The following is a 23,319-nucleotide window of genomic DNA, read 5'->3' as shown; positions in this document are numbered from 1 at the left end:
CTCATTGGTCGCGCATGAAGGATATTTTAATTACAAAATACAGGCGCTCTTTCAAGCACTCTGCAGGTTTGAGGACATGTGATAAGTAGGACGCCATATAATATATATATATATATATATGTGTGTGTGTGTGTGTGTGTGTGTGTGTGTGTGTGTGTGTGTGTGTGTGTGTGTGTGTGTGTGTGTGTGTGTGTGTGTGTGTGTGTGTGTGTGTGTGTGTGTGTGTGTGTGCGTGTGTGTGTGTGTGTGTGTGGCGTTGTTTTGTGTCTTTAATAATCGTCGTCTATACATAGGTTATGCGCTCCTGGTACATTTAGAACAGTGTATGGTCAAAAGGTCGAAGCTCCAGGCAACAAGATTTACAATGACAGCGCGAGGTTAATTGATTGACACGACTGCCGATTTCCCGAAAGTAGGTGTTTCACAAGCGAGAGGACACTATAACTTTTGTCAATTTTGCACGTGAAGCGATTAGGCGCAGCAGGTTTCTGCGGCGGAACCTGCCCACGGCCGCAGCACTGGGAATCGAACCCGGCACCTCTCGCATGTTGGGGGGGGGGTACCTCTCCCCCATTAGGAAAAACCTGTCACGGTATGCCCGGCGGCACTGGGTTGGATTCGCGATTCCGACGCACCGAACGTAACACCTTTCAAGTTTAGCCGATCGCGACGCGGCGCTCTGAACTTTTCTCGGCGGTGTCCTTTCATGGTGAGCCGGCCGGACAAACAAGTTACGCAACCAGAGGTGCAGATCCTCAAGGCGAGCGTCAATCGGCGCCGTGTGAGATTGTTCTCGGGAAGAAGAGCAAAATGGCGTTGCGAGAGTCGGGGAGTCTGGCATGAGTTTTGTGAGCCTGTATCTCAGATGGGTATCAGTATACATAGGATTTTGATAGCTACAGAACGCCGAGCATCCCCATTATGGGTGTAATGAACGCCTCTTTAGCTTGCCTTTCTTTTTTTTTAACGTTGACAATTTGTGTCTGTCTGCGCGGTCAGTCATTTCGGGGAACGTATGGTTAGCACGAGTGAGTCGCACTCTCCACTGCTGTGTACTTTCATTTTGTCGTGCAGCCATCATTTTAGAGGAACGGAGCTAGCACACTTTTAACTGATTGCCACGTTCCTCGTCCCATGTTTGCCAAAGCCATTGAGCGGTGATGCTCCCTCGTAAGGCTGCGGAAGTACCTTTCTTTCCCTATACCTCAACCTCATCTGGAAATATGTAGGTCTGCTTTCGTGTAAGGCTTTCATAAAAACAAACACTCTCGTTCTCAGATCTCTCCTCCCATTCCTAAAAGCACCAGGTCTGCGCTGAACACGGGGCACAGTCACAGCGAAAGCTGGAAGAGCGGCTTTTCTATAGAGCCCGTTGTAAACTCTGTTATAGTAACTAACGCAAGTACACTTGCAAGGTACCCACTGCGCCATAAAGCATCATAATTTTTGTGAAATATATAGTGAGGCACCCACTACGCCATTATTCGTCATTCTGCGGAGCAGCGGGTACCCGCTACACATCTGTGAGGCATTATGTGGACTTTGTTGATGCTATGGCTGATGACGAAGAATTATATGACTGAGCCCTCTGTAATGGGTTGGAAGCATTAAACGACCCACTCGTTACGCAATTCGTGTTGTGTGATGCCTGGAAACCCTTCTACCACGCTATATTACACATGTTAGCGTGATTTCTTGCCCGACATGACGCGTGTATAGGAAATTTTGCGAAGGAATTTTAAGCACTGGCGTGGCTCTGTGGTAGAATACTCGACTGCCACGCAGAGGGCCCGTATTCTAATCCGATTCTTGTTGTTTTTTTCTCATTTATTTTTTTTCCTTATTTTTTCGCGATAGCTGTTACGGACACCGGCGGCGGCGGACAACTACGGCATCATAAACGGCTGTTGTGATTTCATAACTGCTTTTGCTGTAAAAAAAGTACACTATAGGCACCACACCCATGAGGTGTGCAACGAGTGGATAAGTTAAAACTGCCCGCATATGTCACAAAGGGCTCAGCAATAATCACTTATCATCATCATCAGCCACATCTTCAACATGGCGTGCAGCTACGTAGGTGCGCGTATTGCGTATAGTGGTTATTTCGCAAAATGGTGAATTATGACGTAGTGAGTACTTCGCACCTGTACTTGCAGTAAGGCGTTCTAGACCCGCCGCGGTCTAGAACCCCCCCCCCCCTCCTGAAAATTTTCAGTTTTGCTTGCGTATATATAGACGCACACATACAAATGCACGCACGAACATACATAAGGTATGGATGAATCCCCCCCCCTTCACCCTCCCACCCCCGAAAAAAATTTCTGGCTACGCCCCTGACTCCCAGGTTTAAATTGCACAGATATACCCGATACAGTGGACGGAAGGACGACCGCCATTTTTGTATAGAGCATCGGACGCGTTATTCGAAGGTTGCAGGTTCGGTTCCTGCTGGCGGCAAGTTGTCTTTTCGTTCACTTTAATTTGTTCCCATTTAGATCATAATTACTATAAATAACGTCCCCTATACTTCCCTTGGCTTCATTGCCTGTCGGGTCTAGAAGCTTGCCGCACATATACTCTCGAAGGCGTATTCCCAAGCGTATAGATAGAGCTTTGCGCGCGCTGTCTTTTCCGGCCTCGAGACGCGGGCTTCGTGGCGCGGTTCAGCGGAGCGCGGAGATTCTCGGACGACCTTGTTCTCTCTGTTTGGCTTCTCTCCGATCTTCAGAACGCTGTCAGTCGCGGTCTTCGAAAATCAATGCACAGCTCTTGGGCCTCCCGCGCTGGTCGCGCGTGGTAGCTGCTACGTCGCTTGAGTTGAAATTCGTGCTTACTATATCATAGTGCAAGAACAGGGACAGGTTAAAGACGTTAAAGCAAGGGTATCAAACACGTGGCCCGCCTCCTGCATGACTGTCTTCGTCCCTTTTTGTTCTTAATTTTTTTTTCTTAGTTCATGAGCTACACAGACGTGACTGGTCTCAAGCATCCTCTTCGTGAGGCATCCTATCCGGTCGCCATGTATGAAAACATAACCGTGGAACAAAAACTCCGTATTTCAGAATGAGCATCCAGATATTCAGTCATTCTGGATATCAATATCGATATGTTCCTCGAAACCTGACGCTGAATCCCTTTCAACACTGACCCATATAGCAGATATGGAAATAGGCCTTCTTTCGAATGGCAGCTGACATGTTGCTCAAGCTGCACCCCCCCCCCCTCCGCTCCATCTTTCATCATCGTCCCGGCCCATCGGAAGACTATACTCCGTTTTATACATCAGGTGCAACGCTGGGGAAACTAGTGAGACTTTTTGCTGTAGATGCGTTCGCACCAATAAATAGTTCAACAAATATTACCACCCGTAATGTGATTCTCTTTTTTTTTTTCATTTTTAGACTGAGGAATAAGTGATGATGCTTTGTGCCTTAGAGATTAACAAACCTCGTTTTATTTATGCGGTTGTCAATAGGTTGTTCGGGGTCTCTTATAGCGTCTCTCTCTCTTTTTTTTTTCGTATCGTGGCCTCCGTGATCAGTCCCGGTAGTGCGCAGCCGGAGCCAATCGCGGAGGCCACGTTTACAACGACGGAAGTCAAGCGCGAGAGGCGCGGACTTACAAATTTTGCTGGCCGAACTTGTTGCACAGCTTCCGGTGCTTTGCACCTCGTGTATAAAACCATAGAGTTTCCTAAAATGACCTAGAGGGAACTCTGGCGCTGCGATCGTTCAGCCACCATGGGAATGATGGGTAGTACACGGATTTGCCTAGTCTTCGTGCTTGTGGGCTTCGAACGCACTTGTGGCTTTGTTTATTGCTATGTTTTCGTTTTCTTTCGGATAAAAGAATGGATCGTTGTGAACTTCGTGACCAGATTTGAATCGGTGAGCCTAAAGAAGTTAAAGCGGTGAAGTGGAACTGCTGATTTTTGCTGAACTTCGTTTTGCGACAAAGCGGATAGGCGAAGAGGAGCCAAACGGAGCCGAAAGAACGAAGTTTAGACAAATCTGTGTACTACCCATGATTCCCATGCTGGCTGAAGCGCGATGCATTGCAGCTCCCATAGACACTAGCGCCAGAGTTCCCTCTAGTAAGTATTGTAGGAAACTCTATGTATAAAACGGAGTATAGGTTTCGTGAATGCGGCCCGCTAGCTGAGGTGAGTTTGAGACCCCTGCGTTAAAGGGACACTAAAGAGAGAGAGAAAATTTTTTTTCTCGTCGTATTAGTAAATTACAATTTCACAATGCCAAAAATATCACTTTTACCACGAGAAGACGCTTGGTAAACGCGCAAAAAGAAAATACGGGTGACGACGCCGCCTTGATATTTGCGCACCAGCTCGCCGTGACGTCATGAATTTTGACGGCATCTGCTAGGACCTTGGTAATAGTTCGTCGCTAAAAGTAATATACGAGGCACACAATGTAACTCAGCCAGAAGCAATGTGGCCAAAATACGCAAAAAGACCGAAATTCGTGACGTCGCACTGACGTTCACATGCTGAAGTTCCGGCGCGAAATCCAAACATGAAAATTTTCCCTTCATTACCACTCCTGGTAATTAACCTAGGATTGCTCAGCTAATGACAATAATGTTCTGAAAGAATAACTTGTTTGTCTAAACTGACTCAATGTTTCACTTTAGTTTTCCTTTAAGGACTAATGCTCTCCTTGGGTGTTTAAACCGTGGCTGTTATTTTTCTAGCAAACGAACTATAGCCAAACGTACCCTTACCGCAGGGGTAATAGAGTTTCGCCGTTCCGCCCTGACAGGAGCATTACTGGTTGTCTGTTCAAACACACGCGTTCCATTAAAGAAAGAACTAAATTGGAAGGCTTTTCATCGCAAGGAGCACAGCCTGCAGCTATGAGAGAAATTTGCATTGCGCCCACTATTGCTGGCGGCTGCCGGGGTTCGCACCCGTGACCTGCACTGAGCAGCGGTACCTCACATCCATTAAACCTACAGCGGCAGGTGGTGGTCGTGGTGGAACGGTTTTTTTTTTTTTTTAAACTTAAGCATTGGCTTCCAAACCTAGGTTGGACTTTTAAATCTGGAAATGTAGGTCACGTTCCATGGTCAGACTCCATGGTCAAGATCCATGTAGGTCATGCTCCATTGTAAAATGTCAGTATTAGAGTTAAATGTTTTTTTTTTTTCTGTGACTAAGTATAGTAGAGTTAAGCTGTTCACTTTTGGATGCAAAATAACGGGAGGAATGAAGAGGGGGGGGGGGGTCGTAGTATTTACTAGCTCTGATTAATGTCTTGTGTTCGCCGGCTCTTTATGTCCCGCTTTGAAGCTGGGCTTTGAAGTATTCCGTTATAAATATCAGCTGACCAGCCCTGCAACGAATTTGGTTATCCCAGACTTCCGTAGCTCATAGGACATGGAGATTTCAATAGCTCGTAGAATATGGAGCCCACGTCTCCGCGGGTTTCGCGAACACTGCTTGGGCTGTGTCGTTCGGAGGTCGCGAGCGCATGGCGCACGATATACGCCGCGCTTGTGCAAGCAAGCTGCGATGGGAATAGACGGTAGGAGGTGTTGACTGATTAAGGAGGCGCGCCTATATCTTATCGTCCACGGAAACTGTCCTCCCTGCCTCCTTTTTTCCGTGTCTTGGCTCGGTGCGTGCGCCAACGTCGGCGCCCCTCACAGGCTGACGACAACGCTGCTTGCAGACAGAAGAATCCCGCGCTCGCGTACTAGCGTTCACAAAATCAAATTGTGGGGTTTTACTTGCCAAAAGCACGCTATATGCGATTACGGCGCATGTCGTATAGTGGGGTGTCCTTGATCAATTTTCTGCACGTCGTGCTTTCTTTGACGGGCAACTATAGATCAAAGCACACGAACGTGTTTTTGCATTTCTCTAGGAATCGAGCCCGTGCCTCTTCCTTGGCAGCGCAACGCCATCGCCTGGGCGGGTCGCGTTCGTGGCGTACAGTCGGCCGCGAAAGTTAACGGAATGCGGTTTTTGTCTTTGTTCCCAGAGACACGTACATTTCTTTTAACGCGATTTTATACATATACGAAAACTGGCGATTTCCAAAAGCACTTCGTTATATACACTTAGTGACATGGGAAAGTGCACATCGATAACATTCTGCACCAACTTCTTGCGGCTTGAGCTAAATAAATATTTTGTTGAAAATCTTGTTTGAGGAAGTATTACAGCATCGACAATTTCTTTTTAACGAGTAAAGAATTTTCAGAGCAGTTCGGGATGTCAAGTGGAACGAGATACGGCGCCGAAGCACCATTCTTTTAACGCGGTTTTATACATACGAAAACTAGCGATTTTCAAAAGCACTTTATATACACGTAGCGGCACGGGAAATTGCACATCGATAGCATTTCAGAGCCACCTGTTGTGGCTCTGAACCGCTTTTTTTTTGTCGCATCGCTCTGTCAGGCTACACGGAACGCTGCCAATGTGTGTGGGGTATTCACGTGACGTCAACATAAGTCACTGTGTTATATGATGATCTTTCTCCGCTTACACTGCGCTTCTGGTCGGAGTAAAAGCGCGGTTTTTCACTGTCTCAACAAAATGTCACTGCGTACCCCTATACACTACCAGCGCGGGATAACGCGCACTACGCATGCGCTATCCCATGCAGTAAGACGCTATCTCATGCAGGGCTTTTTAATCTCTCGGTGCTGCATTCGGTTCGGCGCCGTTATTATAAGATATAAATCAAGGGTAGCAAGGTTCGATGTCAGACGATGTGGTGTATTCGCTCGTTTAGAACGACGCTTCGCTTGTCAATCGTCGCTACACTAAAAGCCCCGCTTAATTGTTTTACTTCTTACAACTACAGAAGTTTGAACCCGTGGTTATAATTTATTTATTTACCAATCTTAAACGCTCGCAACAGTCCGACTGTACGCTGTAAACTTATAACATAAGCAGGCTGTATAATCTGAAATAACGCGTTCACTTTTACATTGTCTCGTAGAAGCAGCAGAAGGAATGGGCAAACGCTTGGTGTCCCGTTAAGCAACATTGGCATGTGAATAGTAAGCTCGATGTGCGTTCGTCGAAGCTGGTATATACTTGTACGTACGTACAGTACGGGTCGAAGCATTGGATTTGAGGAGAAGCGCAACTTATGCGGACACTATAGGTACACACGTATCCGGATGTCGACCCTGAACTGGTTTTGATGCGAACACATTGTTCCTCATAGGCTATAACACAGCCTTCTTTCTGTCTCCCTTTCTAATACCCTATTCCGGCCTCACATCAGTGCAGGGTAGCATACCGGATACTACCACCTGGTTGTCCTCCCTACCTTCCTCTTCTCCCTGCCTCTCTTCACAGAACCATTTCCTCTCGGAGCCGCGTTCACAACAAGCACTTATAGTTCGCGACACAACGCGTTCACAACAAGCACACGCAGAGTTACTTTATTCTTTCCCACATGTCCAGTTGATTAAATCTGTAAAATGTTGCATCACCGGAAGTTGCATTTGTTAGCAGTAGCCTGGTTTCCGTTGAGGAGCTATTGAGCTACTACCTGAAGTCGACCTTTGTAACATGGGAAGGCAGGCCGTGTATACAAAAGTCCGATGTGTATACATAGCTTGCACCGACGTCACAGTGGCCGCCATCTTGGCGAACCAACTCGTTGAGACGCAGGGTGAACTCTTGCTCGAAGGCGCGGAGCAAGAAACGGTGACATCAGATTAGTTCCGGTGCCCCCTCCAATTCTTTGTGTTCCCCCTTGGCGCAGCTGGCGAACAGAAGAAAGCGGGGAGAGCACAAAACAACGCGCCGGGAGGGAACGACTGGCTGCCCTCCGCTGAAATGACACTCTAATGAGATAAAAAGGTCACGGTAGCCGCCATGTTGGTGAACCAGCGCAGAGAACCTGTCTGTGACGTCACGTGCAAGCCATGTCGGCACCTGTTTTAAGCGATATTTTTCTGAGTGATGTTGATCGGCTTGTAGACTGCGAAGTGCGCGATCTGGTGTTAAGAATCTTTCGCTGCGTTGACCATTCCCCGATTCTTTTCTGGAAAGATTGTGCCCCCTTTTACGACATTAATCCCATAAAGATATTCAAGTTTGGGCTGAATTTCACCTGTGAATTACCCAAAAATAATTCCTCGCAGTTTTTGGACCTGCATTTGTTTCTACAACGTGACCATGTTTGCTGGTGTTTCTCCCCGCGTTCCAAAAAATCGCTGCTTGACTACACTTCTGGTCATTCTAAGATCATTAAGAATGCCAGTGCTACGAACAGTCCGCCCTCAAGAAGTCCTTCATACGCAAATGTCATGATAGCTTTCAGCAACAGGTTGTTCGGCTAAAAAACGCTAGGTACCCTGCGCATGTGCTCGTGTCAGCGTCTGAGGGACTTATCAAGAAGTGTAAATCACGCCCGGTCGAAACCGCCGGATTCACTGTTCATGTTACATGTTCTAGTGCCCCCACCCCCCAACCCCCCATATTGTCCGATTCCGAAAAAAAGAAAGCAGGCTTCGCAATGGATGCAAAAATAAAAATGAAGCGATGTCGACGTGCTTCTCAGAACGGCCTGCCTTTGATACCCGAATTTCCGTGGGCAAAGGCAAGAAGTAAACACCTCTTGGAATGCGACATCGGGGGTCCTCAGCCTCCGCTATAGTAAAAAATAAATAAATAAATAATAAACCCGCCTCACCATAACTTTAAAAATTGACGGTACAATTGTAAGACTTAGTAAAGGTATGTAACTGACTTGCCCCCCCCCCCGCCCTAACCCCTCCCCCCATGCTAACGGCAATTACACGATAAGAACAGGCCGCGCACCGTCGTTGGTCGTTCGTACCACCTGACCCGCCTATACTAGCCCAAAGATGGCTGGCCGCTACAAGCGATGAAAATCCTGGTCTATATACGGTCGCAAAATGTGGCTAGAAGTTCACAGTCAGCCCCGGAATGCGTGGTGCGTAATGTATTGACTCCGAACTTGCGCTTAATCGTATCTGTCCGCCACATAATCGTATATTGTTATCTCTGACACCAGTTCATGGGGGTTTTGCGGCGAAGCTGATAGGAGAGATTGTAGAACTGCCTTAGAATAGGAAAATATATAGTCCAACGATTTAGTATTTGTTGAATAACGGGATAGATACATCAAAGTGCTATCATTGGTCCACCGCGGTGGTGCAGCGGTTACGGTGCTCGTCTGCTGACCCGAAGGTCGCGGGTTCGATCCCGGCCGCGGCGGTCGCATTTCGATGAAGGCGAATTGCTAGAGGCCCGTGTTTAAAGAACACCAGATGGTCGAAATTTCCGGAGCCCTCCACAACGGCGTCCCTCATAATCATATCGTGGTTCTGGGACGTTAAACCCCAGATATTGTTATTAAAGTGTCACCATTGGTGGTCGCGTAGGTTCAAGATTATGCCACACTGCCCGCATCGGTTGTGTGCATTGCGGTGAAGCATCGGTATTAATATTTGAATTTATCATAGGATGAGCCACGTGAAAACCCCTCAACATCGGGGCCTTATTCCGCAGTATCTAACCAGAAGGATTATTCAGCATTTGTCGTAATAAATAACATGTACTTGTGAATAACGGTGATCTTTGGGTACACGAGCGCCATAAATATATGTTGCAGAATGACGGTAATTGAGCGGTGGGCTTCACCTCATACTTACTTTTGATGTGGAAGAGCCAGCTTTACATAGATTGGACAACGTACATGTTCTTTTCCAAATAAACCCAGACTACGCTACGGAGTGAATTTGCTTTCTCACCGCGCATTCTTATGTGTGCGCAGCATAGACAGCTGCACATTTTCATTGCGTTGCATTTATTTTATCTTAATGGTCCGAAGGCATAACCTAATGGTATTCATTATGCATAGCGGTATTCGGACGCCATCAGAACGCCGTGCGTTCTCCAACGCGAGTTAACAGAAGATAAATGAAAGTGACCCTGTTTGGTTTTGGTCAACAGTGCGTCTGGTCAAGGACCAGCCTTTCGCAGCGTAATTGCGATGACCATGTATACTCCGCTGTGTCGCATCGAATTGTGACGAACACACGAATGCCAATCAAACAAGTGCACCGCTAGCGGTTCTATCTCCTTTCGGCCGCGTCAAGTACACTTGACTTAAGGCCAGAATACGCTTTCTGAAACTACGCCATTCGAAGTCATCGCAGGCTTTGTGCGGCTAATTGAGACCGTGCGCGTGCCCGGCTGTTCTCGCGTTGCGGCTTCTCCCAGCACACGCGTGCGTTGCGGAGAAACTACATTTCGGGCTGCACGAGATGCCGTATCGTTCCGTGACATGTGTGCAGCGGTGGATAAAGGATTTCTCAGGGAAGTTTATGGAGCAGCGGCGTTGCTGTTCCTTTTCAAAGAAACTAAATTTCCTGAAACAGGAAGAGCATTTGATCGGGCTATAAAACGTTTACTGGTTCCCGCCCGTATTCGCGTTGGCGATTACTTAAATTTCAGGCCAGGCAGAACAAAATAGAATCATGACAGATTGCCGTAATGTTATAGCGCCCCTGCTGAGCGGTAGCCTCCTCTGCAATGCTCGAGCGCAAGGCGCGAAGGCGTCGCATAGGCAGCCCGCACCGCAGAGAGCCTACAGTGCATGGTCATGAAACACGGAGGACAGCCGTCATAGCGGATTCGTAGGACAAATTTTATTACATAATTACGTGATTGCTACGTTCAAGTAAAACTTTGCCTCACTTGTTAGTTTTCCAGTCTGCAGCCGACAATGACCATTGTCGAAAGTGTGGAAGGGGGGGGGGGGGAGGGGGGGCTGACGCTTCCCTTCCCTTCCTCCCCGGTAGATACACCTATGGATGGAGCGCTTGTAGGAACGTGTGGAGCTTGGAACGTCGTTCTGCATACGTAGAACAGATAACAGTTCGTTGTCTAAGAGTAACGCAAAATGTCTCATCCAAAAAAAGGCAGAAGCAAATGTGAACGCAGCAGTTGTTTGTGGAAAGGTTACGTAAGATGATGTGAAATTATAAGCTCGCATAATGTGGTGGTTCAGGTTGACGAGGCGCATTGGTCATTGCAGTTCGCTGAGAGAAGCCTCCGTCACCGAGTGGTCCTATTAGACAGCGGTGTTTATGACAATCGTGACGATGCTTTATTCGTCGTAACAATGATTAGGACGATTGTAGGGATGGGCGAATAGTGAATTTGAGGTTCGAAGCGAATCCGAAGCGAATAGTGATTTGATCGAATAATTTCGAATCGAATAATTCCAATAGTAATTACCGCATATTATTAAGAAAAAATGAGCATTTTTGTCATGACCCTTGCACAATATTTTTTAGGATTGGAACTAGGTATGAGTGAATGTCATTTTTTGGTTTGAAATGAAGCAGCCTTGAATAGTATCAAGATTTGAATAGCAGTAGGGTGCAAGTTATAAGTGGTGCAATACGTTACAATTTAAAAATTACTATACTTAGCGCATATAAGCCCATATAACACGCTCTTAAGCTTTAAAAAAATATATGTACATTTAACCTTGAAGTGTGGCTTCGCGGCAGTGCAGATTTTTCCTGGATGGGTTGTTTCACGGCACAGCAACTAGACGCTGCAGTGAAACCACCTTTACAGGGGGTTATGTGCGGTCAAATGTATACATATATTCGTTCATTTCGAATACTTCGAAATTTCGAATAATCTAAATTCGTATCGAAGCGAACTCGAATACTGTAATATTCGTTCGAATATCCGAAACGCCCGAATATTCGCCCATCCCTAGACGATCGTAAACGGTGGTTATCCATAACATTCCTAACGAGTTGTGTGGTGGATTGTTCACTGTTAGTTACTTGATGTACGGTGTCAACGCGAGGAAAGTGCGCGCACGTGCGTGGTCCCTCTCTCAAAGCGCGCCTCTGGTCTCGTGCAGATGGAGTCTGAGGACGAGGAGCGCATCTCCCGCATCCTTCGGATGCAACGCCAGCACCGGGAGCAGCTGCTGCACGAGATGTCGCCCGCGGCTGCGGCGGCTAGCGCCGCCGCGGCCGCCGCTGCAGGACCTGTGCAAGACAACTCGAGGCACCACCACCATCACCAGCAGCAGCACACGCCGTCTGGGAACCGCCGGCGTGAGTGATCCAGTGTTGTCGTTGTTGTTGTTGTTGTTGTCCTCTGAGCATGGAACATACCTGATGCAGAGGATTGACCGAGTGGTGGGTGAACTTTTTCGTTGTTTTCTGCAGTGTGTCAATTCTAGACGTTATAGTTAATCTTTTGTGGCAAGAAGTGTATTTGTTGGAACCACTTCTTTTTATTTTTAACAGTGCACAGCCGGGGTAACTGCTGGGTATTCACGGTATTTAAGCGAAGATAAACGCACGCATTGAGACAGAGACACGCAAAGCGCTCTTGTTGTCTATGATACGGAATTGTACCCATTATATATATATATATATATATATATATATATATATATATATATATATATATATATATATATATATATATCGATCGATCCAGGCCAGAGGGTTCCTGGAATAAGAGACCCTCCCACCTTTAGCAGCAACTCACTGTCTAAATAAAAGTTCATTCATTCATTGAAAGTCACTGCTCTCATACCCCAATATGCCTTCGGAAACGAAACGCTTCGTTGAGCTCCTCGCACGCGATCCGACGACAGCTCGTCTTCCTGTGCTTATACCTAATGTGTATTTATTATTTATTTTTTTCTCGATTGGAAAGATTTCATCTTCGGAGGAGGTGGGATAAGGTATCCCTGGCACCTTCTTTCGACATATCGATGTCGCATTTCGATGGAGGCAAAACGCTAGAGGCCCATGTACTTAGATTTAGGTGCATATTAAAGAACCCCAGGGGGTTGGAATTTGCGGAACCGTTCATTGGGGGGTCTCTCACAAACATATCGTGGTTTGGGGATGTTAAACTGCAACACTTATTATTATTATTATTATTATTATTATTATTATTATTATTATTATTATTATTATTATTATTATTATTATTATTATTATTATTATTCGACATATAGGTGCCTCTGGCTCGTTCTTCATGCAACAATAATTGAAGATGGCAACTGTTCTGCCAATTAAGTCATAGACGCCATTGGCGTGGCCAGTAATTCTTTAAGACAAGAGTGTCAGGGCCATGGGGATTGCAGTGCAGGCGCGTGTTGTCGCACGTATTTTTACTCTGTGTAACCTTACTCGTGGTTTGAAAAAAAAAAGAAGAAGAAGAAGTTAAGCTTACTCCTTTTACTTTTGCGCGTGCCTGTACCTCTCAGCAGCAGTACCACAGGCGCATTGTTGTGTGTCCTTACCAGCACGGCGAAAGCTTTCCGTCGAAAATGATTTCGCGGCGGATAAGGCGAATTTCGCGCTGCTGATCTTTTCTCTCGCGCACGAAGGGAGTACAGGTGGCGCCTTTTCGTGCGCCATCTATTAATTCTTGTTCAGCTTTCTTTCTTTCTCTTCTCTCGCTCGCAGCCAAGAGCGCCGTCGGAAGACTGCCGTCGTCAAGACAGGCATGCCTTGCCAAGGACAAATGGTCTGACTGTAAGTGAAGGCTTTTGCGACGAAGCAGTTGCATAACATCTTGATTTTTGCTCTAAGAAAGACAAACATATGAGATAAGACAGGACAGGAATCTAAGCGCCTGTCCTGTCTCCTCTCATGTGTTCGTCTTTCTTAGTGCAGAAATTAAGATGTTATGTACTCGCCAACTCGCCCAACAACAAGTTCTTATGAAGCAGTTACAACAGTGCGCGTCGTTGAGGTTGAATGGACACTAAAGTGAAACAGGAAATTACTTTAGACTGATAAATTATACCCCGAAAGCACTGGTGTCGTTAATTTCACCACCATAGGTTTATTAATAAACGAGAAAACGAATGTCAAAAGTTTCACTTTTAAATTTCCCGCCGAAATCTCCGATGGTGACGTCACAGATTTCAAAGTGGGTTTTTTTTTCGTATTTTGGCCACATTGGCCAACGAAATTTCCTGAAACTTGGTATTTTAAGTCTATGGCTCCCCCCAGAAGGCATTATTTACATTATTTTTACCGACGATAGACTACGTAGGCCTTAGTAGGCGCCGTCAAAATCTATGACGTCACGGCGACTGGTGCTGGAACTTCGAGGTGCCGTCGCCAACCGCCTTTTCTTTTTGTGCGCTTTCTCGCTTACCAAGCATCCTCTCGCGGGAAGCGCGGTGATTTTGGGTATTACGGAAGAGTAATTTACTTATCCGATAAAAATTGTTTTTCCCTTTAGTGTCCTCTTAACGCCAAACCAGCTTGAGTGATATAGAAAAATAGTTGGGGTGTTGCGTGTTTGCGAAAACGAAAATACTTGCCTCAGTCATTCGTTGGTAGCGCTTTTCGAAAAGCAGTGACATTTGCATCAATAACACATTGGTGCACAAAGCAAGCACATTGTTCGTTCGCTGCGCGAATGTGTGTGTGTGACAGAGAGAAATGTTACTACGTGAAAAATAGGACCAAGACAAGATTACGTGTTTGTAAACTGTAGCAATTGTGCTTCTACTCCCTGGCCGGCATTATTCGATATATTGCGTTCTTTTCGAGTAACTTTCGCAAGTCACGAGTCGACGCTGTAATTAGGTTTTTTTTCTTCTTGTTGGCGCTGCAGAATGTTACCTTGGTGAAACCTGTGTTTACAACTTAAAGCTCGCTCCAGCGTATCAAGTTCACTGCTCTTGGATCTGCAATTATGAGCTATACCAAACTCTGCAAAGCGAAAATTGTACGTTGAGCTTTGCAGAGCTTGCATTGCCGACTTCGATAGTACCGTGCTATAGTTTCGCACAACGTATGACGATTGACCAACGTTCATCGTTACTGACAGATTTGTCTCTTGCTCTTTTAATCTTATCACTTCAGCTCGTTTTCACCCAAGTTTACCTTTAGCGCAGGGTCTGTGTATCGCTTCTCCAGCAGGCTAGCCTTTTAACGTGTACGCACGAAAGTTAACGATGCACGATCACAATTAGTTACCATTGGGCACACTTATGTCACAATGCATGCAAAGTGAAATTGAATGACTGTAGTAGTACTCGCTGTTTGACTAGTTGGTACATGCTTAGTATGGATAAACGTGACGCTAAAAACATGATAATGCAGGAACACATAGATCAACTTCAAAGAACAGCGCAAAAAGCAACAGGACAACAGAAGAAGATGGACACAACGCTGTCCGCATTTTTGGAACACAGACGCCAGTCGACTATCCGTGCTTTTGGAAGACATAGACGCCCGTCGTGTCTGTGTGTTCCTGCGTGGCCGTGCTTTTGGCACCAAGTTTAATAAATAATTACTGTGGATCGCCATTATATAGGTAAAGTCACGAAACTAGTCGGCACTACGCCAGAGATGAACAATGATGACGTCAACTCCAAACGTGACTGGAGGCCTCACTGCGTCGTGTGAATCGTCGTGTCGTCTTCGTCACTGAATCCCATTGCGGGACTTAATCCCAGCTGATGAGGACGCAGAATGTATTGCTTCCATCTTTGACTACTTATCTGTCATTATTATCGGCTATACTACAACGCACGATGTAGCGGTATACTATATATCATTCACCACAGCAGGTGATGCGCTCCTCTACTGCTCGAAGGGTCGTATACAGTGACGAGTCACAGAGTGGATGTTACGTGCAGTCTCCACGAGCGAGGACGAGCGTGGCTCTTCGGTGTTCGACCCGTTTCCGGACCTGCTGGCGCACTCGGACGAGGGGCCATCGAGGTCGCAGACTCAGTGCCAGCTGGGCGACGCCTCCGAGATGCTGGGCGCCGAACTGACCCGGTCTGTCATGGACCCCCATAGCCCCGTCACCATCGAGAGAGTCTCCTCCGACGCCGTTGGAAACGAGAGGAGCAGGTAATTGGCACTATATCCCAATGCCATTATTGCGTGTTTCATGCATGTAGGCTATTGTAGTCTATAGTATACAGGTGATGGAAATGACCCTTGATGACGTCGCTGGATGATATGATTCTTCATACAAGTGCTGTCGTGGGAAAAATTGTCAGGGCACGATCGAAGATTGCGAAAATGCTCAACTCGCACTTAGCTATGTGGACATGAACTCTAATCAAAGAATTATGTAGCCCTGCTGTAGTTTATGGTATACCTCTTCAGTCACCTGCGGCAAATTGGTAGGGGCATACGTTAACAAAGCAGGAATTCGCATTTTTCGTGGAGCTCGTGTCCTGGAGAGACCTATCCTCAGGAGTAAGTTCTAAAAGAGATGTTTAGTGAACCGAATTGGGATAGCCAGCTGGGGTTTCGGGGGTTCAATACTTCCACCCCCCTCCCCCCGAAATTTTTACATTTTGTGTTTTTATATATAACTATATATATATACATATACAGGCGCGCGAACATACTTAAAAGAGGTAGAACAATGCTTTCAGCCCCGAAATAAATTTTCAGCTATACTCCCCTGGTGGACCGCACCAGAGTTTTGTAACTTGTTAACTTGTCTGTACATGTAATGTGCACGCTTGCTATCGTGCGTGTGAGAAGGCGCATCAGGTGACCTTTAAGATCTTTTTCTCTTTCTAGACAAAGGCGTTCCCGCAAGGATGACATCATGACGCGATCCGTTCCGGAATTTCGTTCCGACGGATCGCCAATTTTGCACAACTACGGAAAGTCCTCTTACGGCAGGACATCTCCTCGGTGAGTCGCTTCATTTGAACAGGGGCAAACTTCGCGCTTGCGTTCTGCATTATGCCATTTATTATCACATTGGCTAATAAATAATCATTAAGACGAAAAGGAGTGTCATGATTTCCGCCTCGATCATGCTTAACTCATGACGGGTGTTGCACATCTGTGTCTCTTTAGCCAAGAAAAAAATTAATCGCATATCTTCGTACTACGCTGCAAATGTCGTCGAAAGACGATAGTCTCCTGCTGGCCGTTTCTGCGCTGTTTCAGCGCTGCCTAAGAAACACTAGCATTTTCAGCGCAGCCTAAGAAACACTAGGGTCTTTAGAATTGCGCATCTATGTATTTTCTAGTAAAAGAACACACCACCTAATACTTACGTCTTGATGTTGCGCCTCAGATATGCTTAATATTTGCTTTTTGATCGACAGTGTTCACAAGTATGAATGCAGCTACCAGTTCAAGATGGCTGGGCATTCAGCAAGTGCTTAAACTTTGGCCGGGTGGCTGAATCGTGTAACAGACAGAAGGACAGGCAGACCAAAATTTCTGCGTTTAAGTATCCCAAGAAAGACTATCGTGTTTAAAAATCTATTACAGGCGCTTTAGGGCATCGCACAAAAAGTTTTATATGGGAACTTGGTCCGCGGCTGCTGTGCACTACATGTGTCCTTCACAAGTTGATGCACGCCATCCATGAAAGCATCAGTAGGCAGGATCGATGCTTGAGTGGATACGGTACATAATAATAACTGTCGGGGTTTTACATCCCAAAAACACAATATGATTAGGGACACCGTAGTGGAGGGCTACGGCTACCGGGATTCGATCCCGCGACCTTCGGGTTAACAGTCGAGAACCATAACTATATACTAGACCACCGTGGAGGGTAGCGGATACGGTGCTGTGCTGCTAAGCTTGAGGACGCAGCTTTGATTCCCGCCCACAGCGGTCGCAATTCGATGGGGGTGAAATGCCAGAAACACCTCTGTACTTGGCTTTAGGTACACGTTAAAGTACCCCATGTGGTCAACATTAATGCTTAGTCCTCCTCTGCGGAGGACTAAGGATTCCCCTCAACAGAGGATGGGCATCCTGTCCATTAGGACAGGATGCCCATCCTAAAGCTCAGCCCTCCCACGTGGCCTATGATTCCAGGCATCATGTGTTGCTTGTAGACCGACTAAGCGTCTTCACACAGAGAGGTCAAGCATTGTGCCTGCCAAAGTACGGTTCATAGTGGGAGAGATAACACTATGACATCACGCATCTAGAAAGTGTCGGAATCATAAGTGCTGGAACAGAAAGTGTTCCGGGGGGAGGGGAGGGGGGATCTCTCCGCAATAGCGATCCGCTGACAAACGAACGGTCCTCTACCCGGCTGCAGGGCCATCCCCGTCCGCAAGGTGTCTTCCAAGAGGACGGAGCCTCCCTCGTTCGCTGCCAGTGGCGGCATACCGTCCACGCGCAGCTTCGAAGGCTGCGCCGGGGGCACCACACCGACGGCGCCGGCGTCGTCAAGCCGGCTGCACCAGCGCAGCCCCTCCGACGGGGGCCTGAGCCGGAGCGCCAGCTTCCGCACGCCTGCGGGCCGCTCGCCCTACGCCACGGTCGCCACCGCGTCGCCGCGAAAGACTCAGCGATCGTCGTCCGTCTCAGCTGCCTGCCCGCTAGCCTCCACATCCTACTCCTCCGCAGCCTCCCCGGTAAGTATGCCATGGGCAGGGTAGAAGTTTAAAGGGGCCCTGCGACACTTTTAACAGCGAAGCTGTTCTAGCTTGGCGTAAAGTGTGTGACCGTGCCCGAAAGCTATCATCATCATGAACGGGTATGTGCCACAGAATATGGGCGATACCAACACCTCAGTATATAGGAGATGTTGGCAAATCCCACTACTCACCGCTACGGTGTTGCCTCTAGTAACTCTGAGAACGAGTACAGAGAGAGAGAGAAAGAAAGAAAGAGAGAAACAGAGAGATGGAAAGAAAGATGTAAAGAGAGAAACAAGAGAGACGGAAAGAAATTCTTCACGAGGTGGGATTCGAACCCACGTACCCTTGATACGAAGGTGAGCGTCCTAACCACTCGGCTATCCAGGCATGCTAGCAGAGCATAGCATAGCCTTGTATAATATAGTGTAGCAAAGGGGTGGGAAAGCGAAGTGACCACTGGCACGAGCATGGTTCCATCTCTTTTGAAAGAAAATGACTACTCTTTTTGGAGCAGTAATGTTAGTATTACATTAAGAGAGAATAACAAATGATGGCAGCTGCGGGCATGCAAGCGCTGATCGCTGACGACCCTGGCTCTGGCAGTAGTCACACATGCGAAATGTGGAGAGCAAAATGGCGCGAAATACGAGGTAAGACGCTGCGGTAGCATTTTACACATGATTTCGTTTCAATAGTGGTGCCGTTCAAAGTGGAGCCTGCGCCGTCCGGCCTCACGCAGGTCACGTGACCAGGAGGGGGGGGTTGAATAATGAAAATAAAACGAAATGATGATGATGCTCAAAATTGCTAATAATGAATATGCTAAATGATGATACTGATGCTCAATATTATGATAATGATGCTCGAGATGGTGAGGCTCAATGATGACAATGATAATTAATGATAATGCTCGAAATCTACCCTCGCATGCACTTTCGGGCTTACAGTTGCACTGTGACGATTTTCACGGCGTGGAACTGGCTGAATCTTTCTTTTTTTTCCCTTGTTTCTTTAAGAAATCCCATGTTCCTTCAATTGCTCGTAATGCATAAAATAGCCTATACAAGCACTCTATGTGTCCGCACGCGCAGCACAAGGCTCCGACCAGGACATCTCCGAAGTACTGCAATGGGCCTGCCTATATGCCAACCACTCAAGGCAACCTGAACGTCGTCAACAACAATAACAACAACAACAACATAGACGTGTTGTCCCTGGTGGAGAGCGACCCCCTGCTGAAGCAGCGCAGCCAGGCTGTGGGCCTCGAGGTGCTCGACCGGGCGGCCGTGCGAATCCAGGCTCTTTGGCGAGGGTATCGCACCCGCAACCACATGAGCCGTGTGCGGAATGCCTGTCAGGAGGTGCGGTTGCGTCGGCTCGAGGAGTGCGTGCTGGATGTCCAGACCAAGATGGCGGCCACTGAAAAGGCGTTGCTCAGGTACTGCACTGATGCCTTCAGTGCCGTCATACGTCTAGTCATTTACATCTTAGATGGAGAGTAAGCACAAAGTAGGAGGAGAAGGAGGAGGACGTTGTAGGTTGCGGGCGGATCTAGCCTTGCGAGATATGCGGAAATTTCACAGTGAGATGTTGATTACTGCATCCAGGAAATAACGTCCTTTCTTATTTCACGCCTAAATCCCAATACCAGTACATCGCTCTGACATCACGGCTTTTGAAGGGACCCTAAAGTGAAACAGAGAATCAGTTTAGATTGATAAATTGTACTCTGAAAACACTGTCGTTAATTTCACCATCGTAGGCTTATTAATAGACGAAAAAATTAAGGTCACTTTCATTTTTAAATTCTGCGTTGAAATCTCCGCACGTGACGTTACAGATTTCAAAGTGTATTTTTCGTATTTTCGCGACATTGGCTCAATGAAATTCATTGAGACTTGGTGTGTTCAGTCTCTGGCCCCCTCAGATGACGATGTACTACGTAGCAACTACGCAGGCCCCGGTAGACACCATCAAAATCCCTGACTTCATGGCGACTGGTGTGGGAATTTCAACGTGGCATCGCCACCTGGCATTTCCTTTTTGCACATTTTCTCGCTTGCCAAGCATCTTCTCGCAGTAAGAGTGGGGATTTTGGTATTGTGAAAGATTAATTTGGCAATACAAGAAAACTTGCTTTTCTCTTCAGTGTCCTGTTATTGAATCTTTTGCACCATTTCGATGGCGTTCTATAAAAAGTGCGATAAGATCCTATCGTGTCTCGCACGCAGTATGCTGAGGATGTGAGAGAAAGGATGGGGTTGGGGGAGGAGGTGAGCGTGTGTTTCGCACACGCTCTGGCCATGCCAGCTGTAGCGATTGCGCTAGCTCTCCGCACGCCACATCTTGCAGGTGATCTGCAACGGGCGCAAAGACCACATGAGCCGAGATGGCTGGTGGTTTCATACGTGTGCCCTATCTTCCCATGTGCCTATTTCTGGAGCTCATCGTGCGATCTTAGACATGTCGAGCGAAGAGGCAGCGCAATGCAATGGCTGAGCACGAAAAAAAAGTCAACCACCAAAAAGAAACCTACCTTCTGAATCTTATTGAAACAAATCTTCAAGTACTCTACATGGAGGGTTATCAGTGTTGCAACAAAAGGAAATATGCAGGCACATTTGTTGCGTCTTTGCTTATTCAATATGTGAAAGATAAATAGGCAAGCACTGACAGATGCCTTTCTTTTGCATTTTTTGCAGGCAGCAGAAAGAAATAGAAGAAGAGAGGAAATGCCGGAATGCAAACAAGGAGGCTCTGGACAGGCTGCTCAAGCATGTAAGCCAACAGGGCATGCTTGTGAATTTTAAGAGAAATTTTTCTCAAGAAGTGTCCTCTCCAATCTGGTTTCATCCATTTGTCTCTGGTGTCATTGTCCATCTGCCTCACATTGTTGTAACTCTCGCACGTACAGAAGTGAGCCTCTCCTTTTTTCTTCTATGTACAACCACGAAAACGTAATCCGATGGCCTGTTATACCGAATTTCATACATCAGGTGCAATGCTGTGGAGGCTAGTGAGATTTCTTGCAGTAGGTGCATTTACACAAAGAAATAGTCCACTGGTTTTACCACCCATAGTATTTCTTTTTTTCTTTAGGCTGAGTTATGAATGAAGATGCTTTGTGCCTCAGAAATAAACAAACCCCGTTATACGGTTGTGAATAAGTTGTCCTGGACTGCTTAGCGTCTCTTTGTTTTCGCTTTTTGGTGTTTCATTTTCAGCCCATCGTGCACCTCACATGGGGGCTCCCACTCGGCTTGCACGAGTGTTTACAACGACGAAAGCCAAGCGTGAGATGCGCGTGATCACACATTTTGTTGACTAAACTTGTTGCATAGCTTCCACAGTGTTGTACCTGATGTGTGAAACATAGTATAGGTTATGTGTTCATTCTGTCAGTCTCCATGAAATTCTGGAGTCTCTCAATGCGTCTTTCCATGAGCGCATGGAGTCTTTCCTCTATTTGACTACACCAATTGGAGGCAGCCAGAAGCAGCATTCTTGTATCATGTACGCTGTGTCGACAATCATGCTTTAAAAATAATGACAATTTGATACCGCATGTGGAAGCGTATGGGGAAAGATATGGGATGGAATAAGTCGACAGGACTTTAAACAAAAAAAGGCAAGTACACGGTCTCAACCAGGGGGCATGTTGTCATGGCAACGATACTAACGAGACATTTACTCTTTCAGTGCAAAAGTTGTGCAGATATACAGCAGGTTTAATGTTGGCCAGTGAACCCACAGTGTCGTCTAGCCGCGCCAAGAAAGTCTTTAACTGCGCCTTTTACACACTGCTTCGAATGTGGTGAACATATCACACATGTAACGTTTATTGATGCCAACCATTTTTCGTCAGATTGTGATTATCAATTTATTCTTCAGTGCAAGATGCCAAATGTTTCCACGAATTCCTGTGACAGATTTGGTGCACTTGGGGATTATTTCTTGTTTTCTCGGAGCAAAAGGGTTCCTCCTGTGGGCGATCAGTAGTGATTGCCATGTGCACCAGCGATATGTTGAGAGCACCTAATGGGCTGAGTTCACTCTGCAGAGCAGGGGAAATTGCTTTATGAATATCATGCGAGTGTAGTGGAGGCATTGCTCTATGGCAAAGTTCCCATTGACAGAGTCACTCAATTACTCTGAATCCGCTTTTAAAATTTATCATGTCCACCAGGGATCTTTTCTTTTCTTTGTTTTTTCCTTTCTTTTTCGATCTTTCTTACACAGTAGTAAGTCCACTCATGGAAATGGTGCATCCCTCATAAGTTCACTTCACGCACAGTGACATCATCATTTTTCTTTTTCTGCACAACCAGATGGAACAGCTAGAAACACACATCGCGAAAGTGTTCCAGCAACATCTGCTGCTCCAGCAGCAGCTGGCACAGCATTATGGCAACGTTTTCAAGCCCATCCACAACGAGCCACATTCGGAGTCGTCGTCATCCGAGGCGACCGTTGGCAACAGCGCATCCACTACGTCATCCGCTACGAGCCACTCACCCGCGAAAGATGCCGCACCAAAGGACCCCGAGAAGGATGCCGGAAAGCTTACTGGCCAAGGAGACGCGTCTGGGTGTGCGGAACAGCCAAAGCCGGAGAGGAAGCCGGAGTCTAGCCACCATTCGAGCCACGAGCAAGTGTCGGGGGACGCTACGAGCGCGGATGACACGTCTTGTGCCAGCTTCTCGGAGGCCGAAGTGCGTTCGAGCAAGACTGAAGCGGAATCGGACCCTAAACGACAAACACCGGCAAACTTGGAGGCTGCCTGTCTGACTGAAGTTAATGACAGGGTGAGCTATCAGTGAAAGCATGTATACTAATAACAGTGACATGTTATAACTGTTTGTAAACACAGTATCACAATGCTGTGCATGTACACAACATGCATGCTTAAATACATTAG

General features: G+C 46.8%; 1 protein-coding gene across 1 annotated transcript in view; it reads left to right on the top strand.

The window, feature by feature from the left end:
- Positions 1-23,319, top strand: part of LOC119396681 (centrosomal protein of 97 kDa) — a 140,121-nt gene that overhangs the window by 112,011 nt on the left and 4,791 nt on the right. Inside the window, exons 10-17 of the mRNA XM_037663982.2 lie at positions 11,907-12,105; positions 13,480-13,548; positions 15,675-15,894; positions 16,582-16,698; positions 18,077-18,395; positions 19,493-19,839; positions 21,104-21,179; positions 22,730-23,206. Coding sequence (XP_037519910.1) covers positions 11,907-12,105; positions 13,480-13,548; positions 15,675-15,894; positions 16,582-16,698; positions 18,077-18,395; positions 19,493-19,839; positions 21,104-21,179; positions 22,730-23,206 — 1,824 coding nt within the window. The remainder of the gene's footprint in view (positions 1-11,906; positions 12,106-13,479; positions 13,549-15,674; positions 15,895-16,581; positions 16,699-18,076; positions 18,396-19,492; positions 19,840-21,103; positions 21,180-22,729; positions 23,207-23,319) is intronic.

Source organism: Rhipicephalus sanguineus, chromosome 6 (genome assembly GCF_013339695.2).
Source record: "Rhipicephalus sanguineus isolate Rsan-2018 chromosome 6, BIME_Rsan_1.4, whole genome shotgun sequence".
Taxonomy (NCBI): Eukaryota; Metazoa; Arthropoda; class Arachnida; order Ixodida; family Ixodidae; genus Rhipicephalus; species Rhipicephalus sanguineus.
Note: the sequence above shows the minus strand (reverse complement) of the source record. Positions and strands in the feature narration are given on the sequence as shown.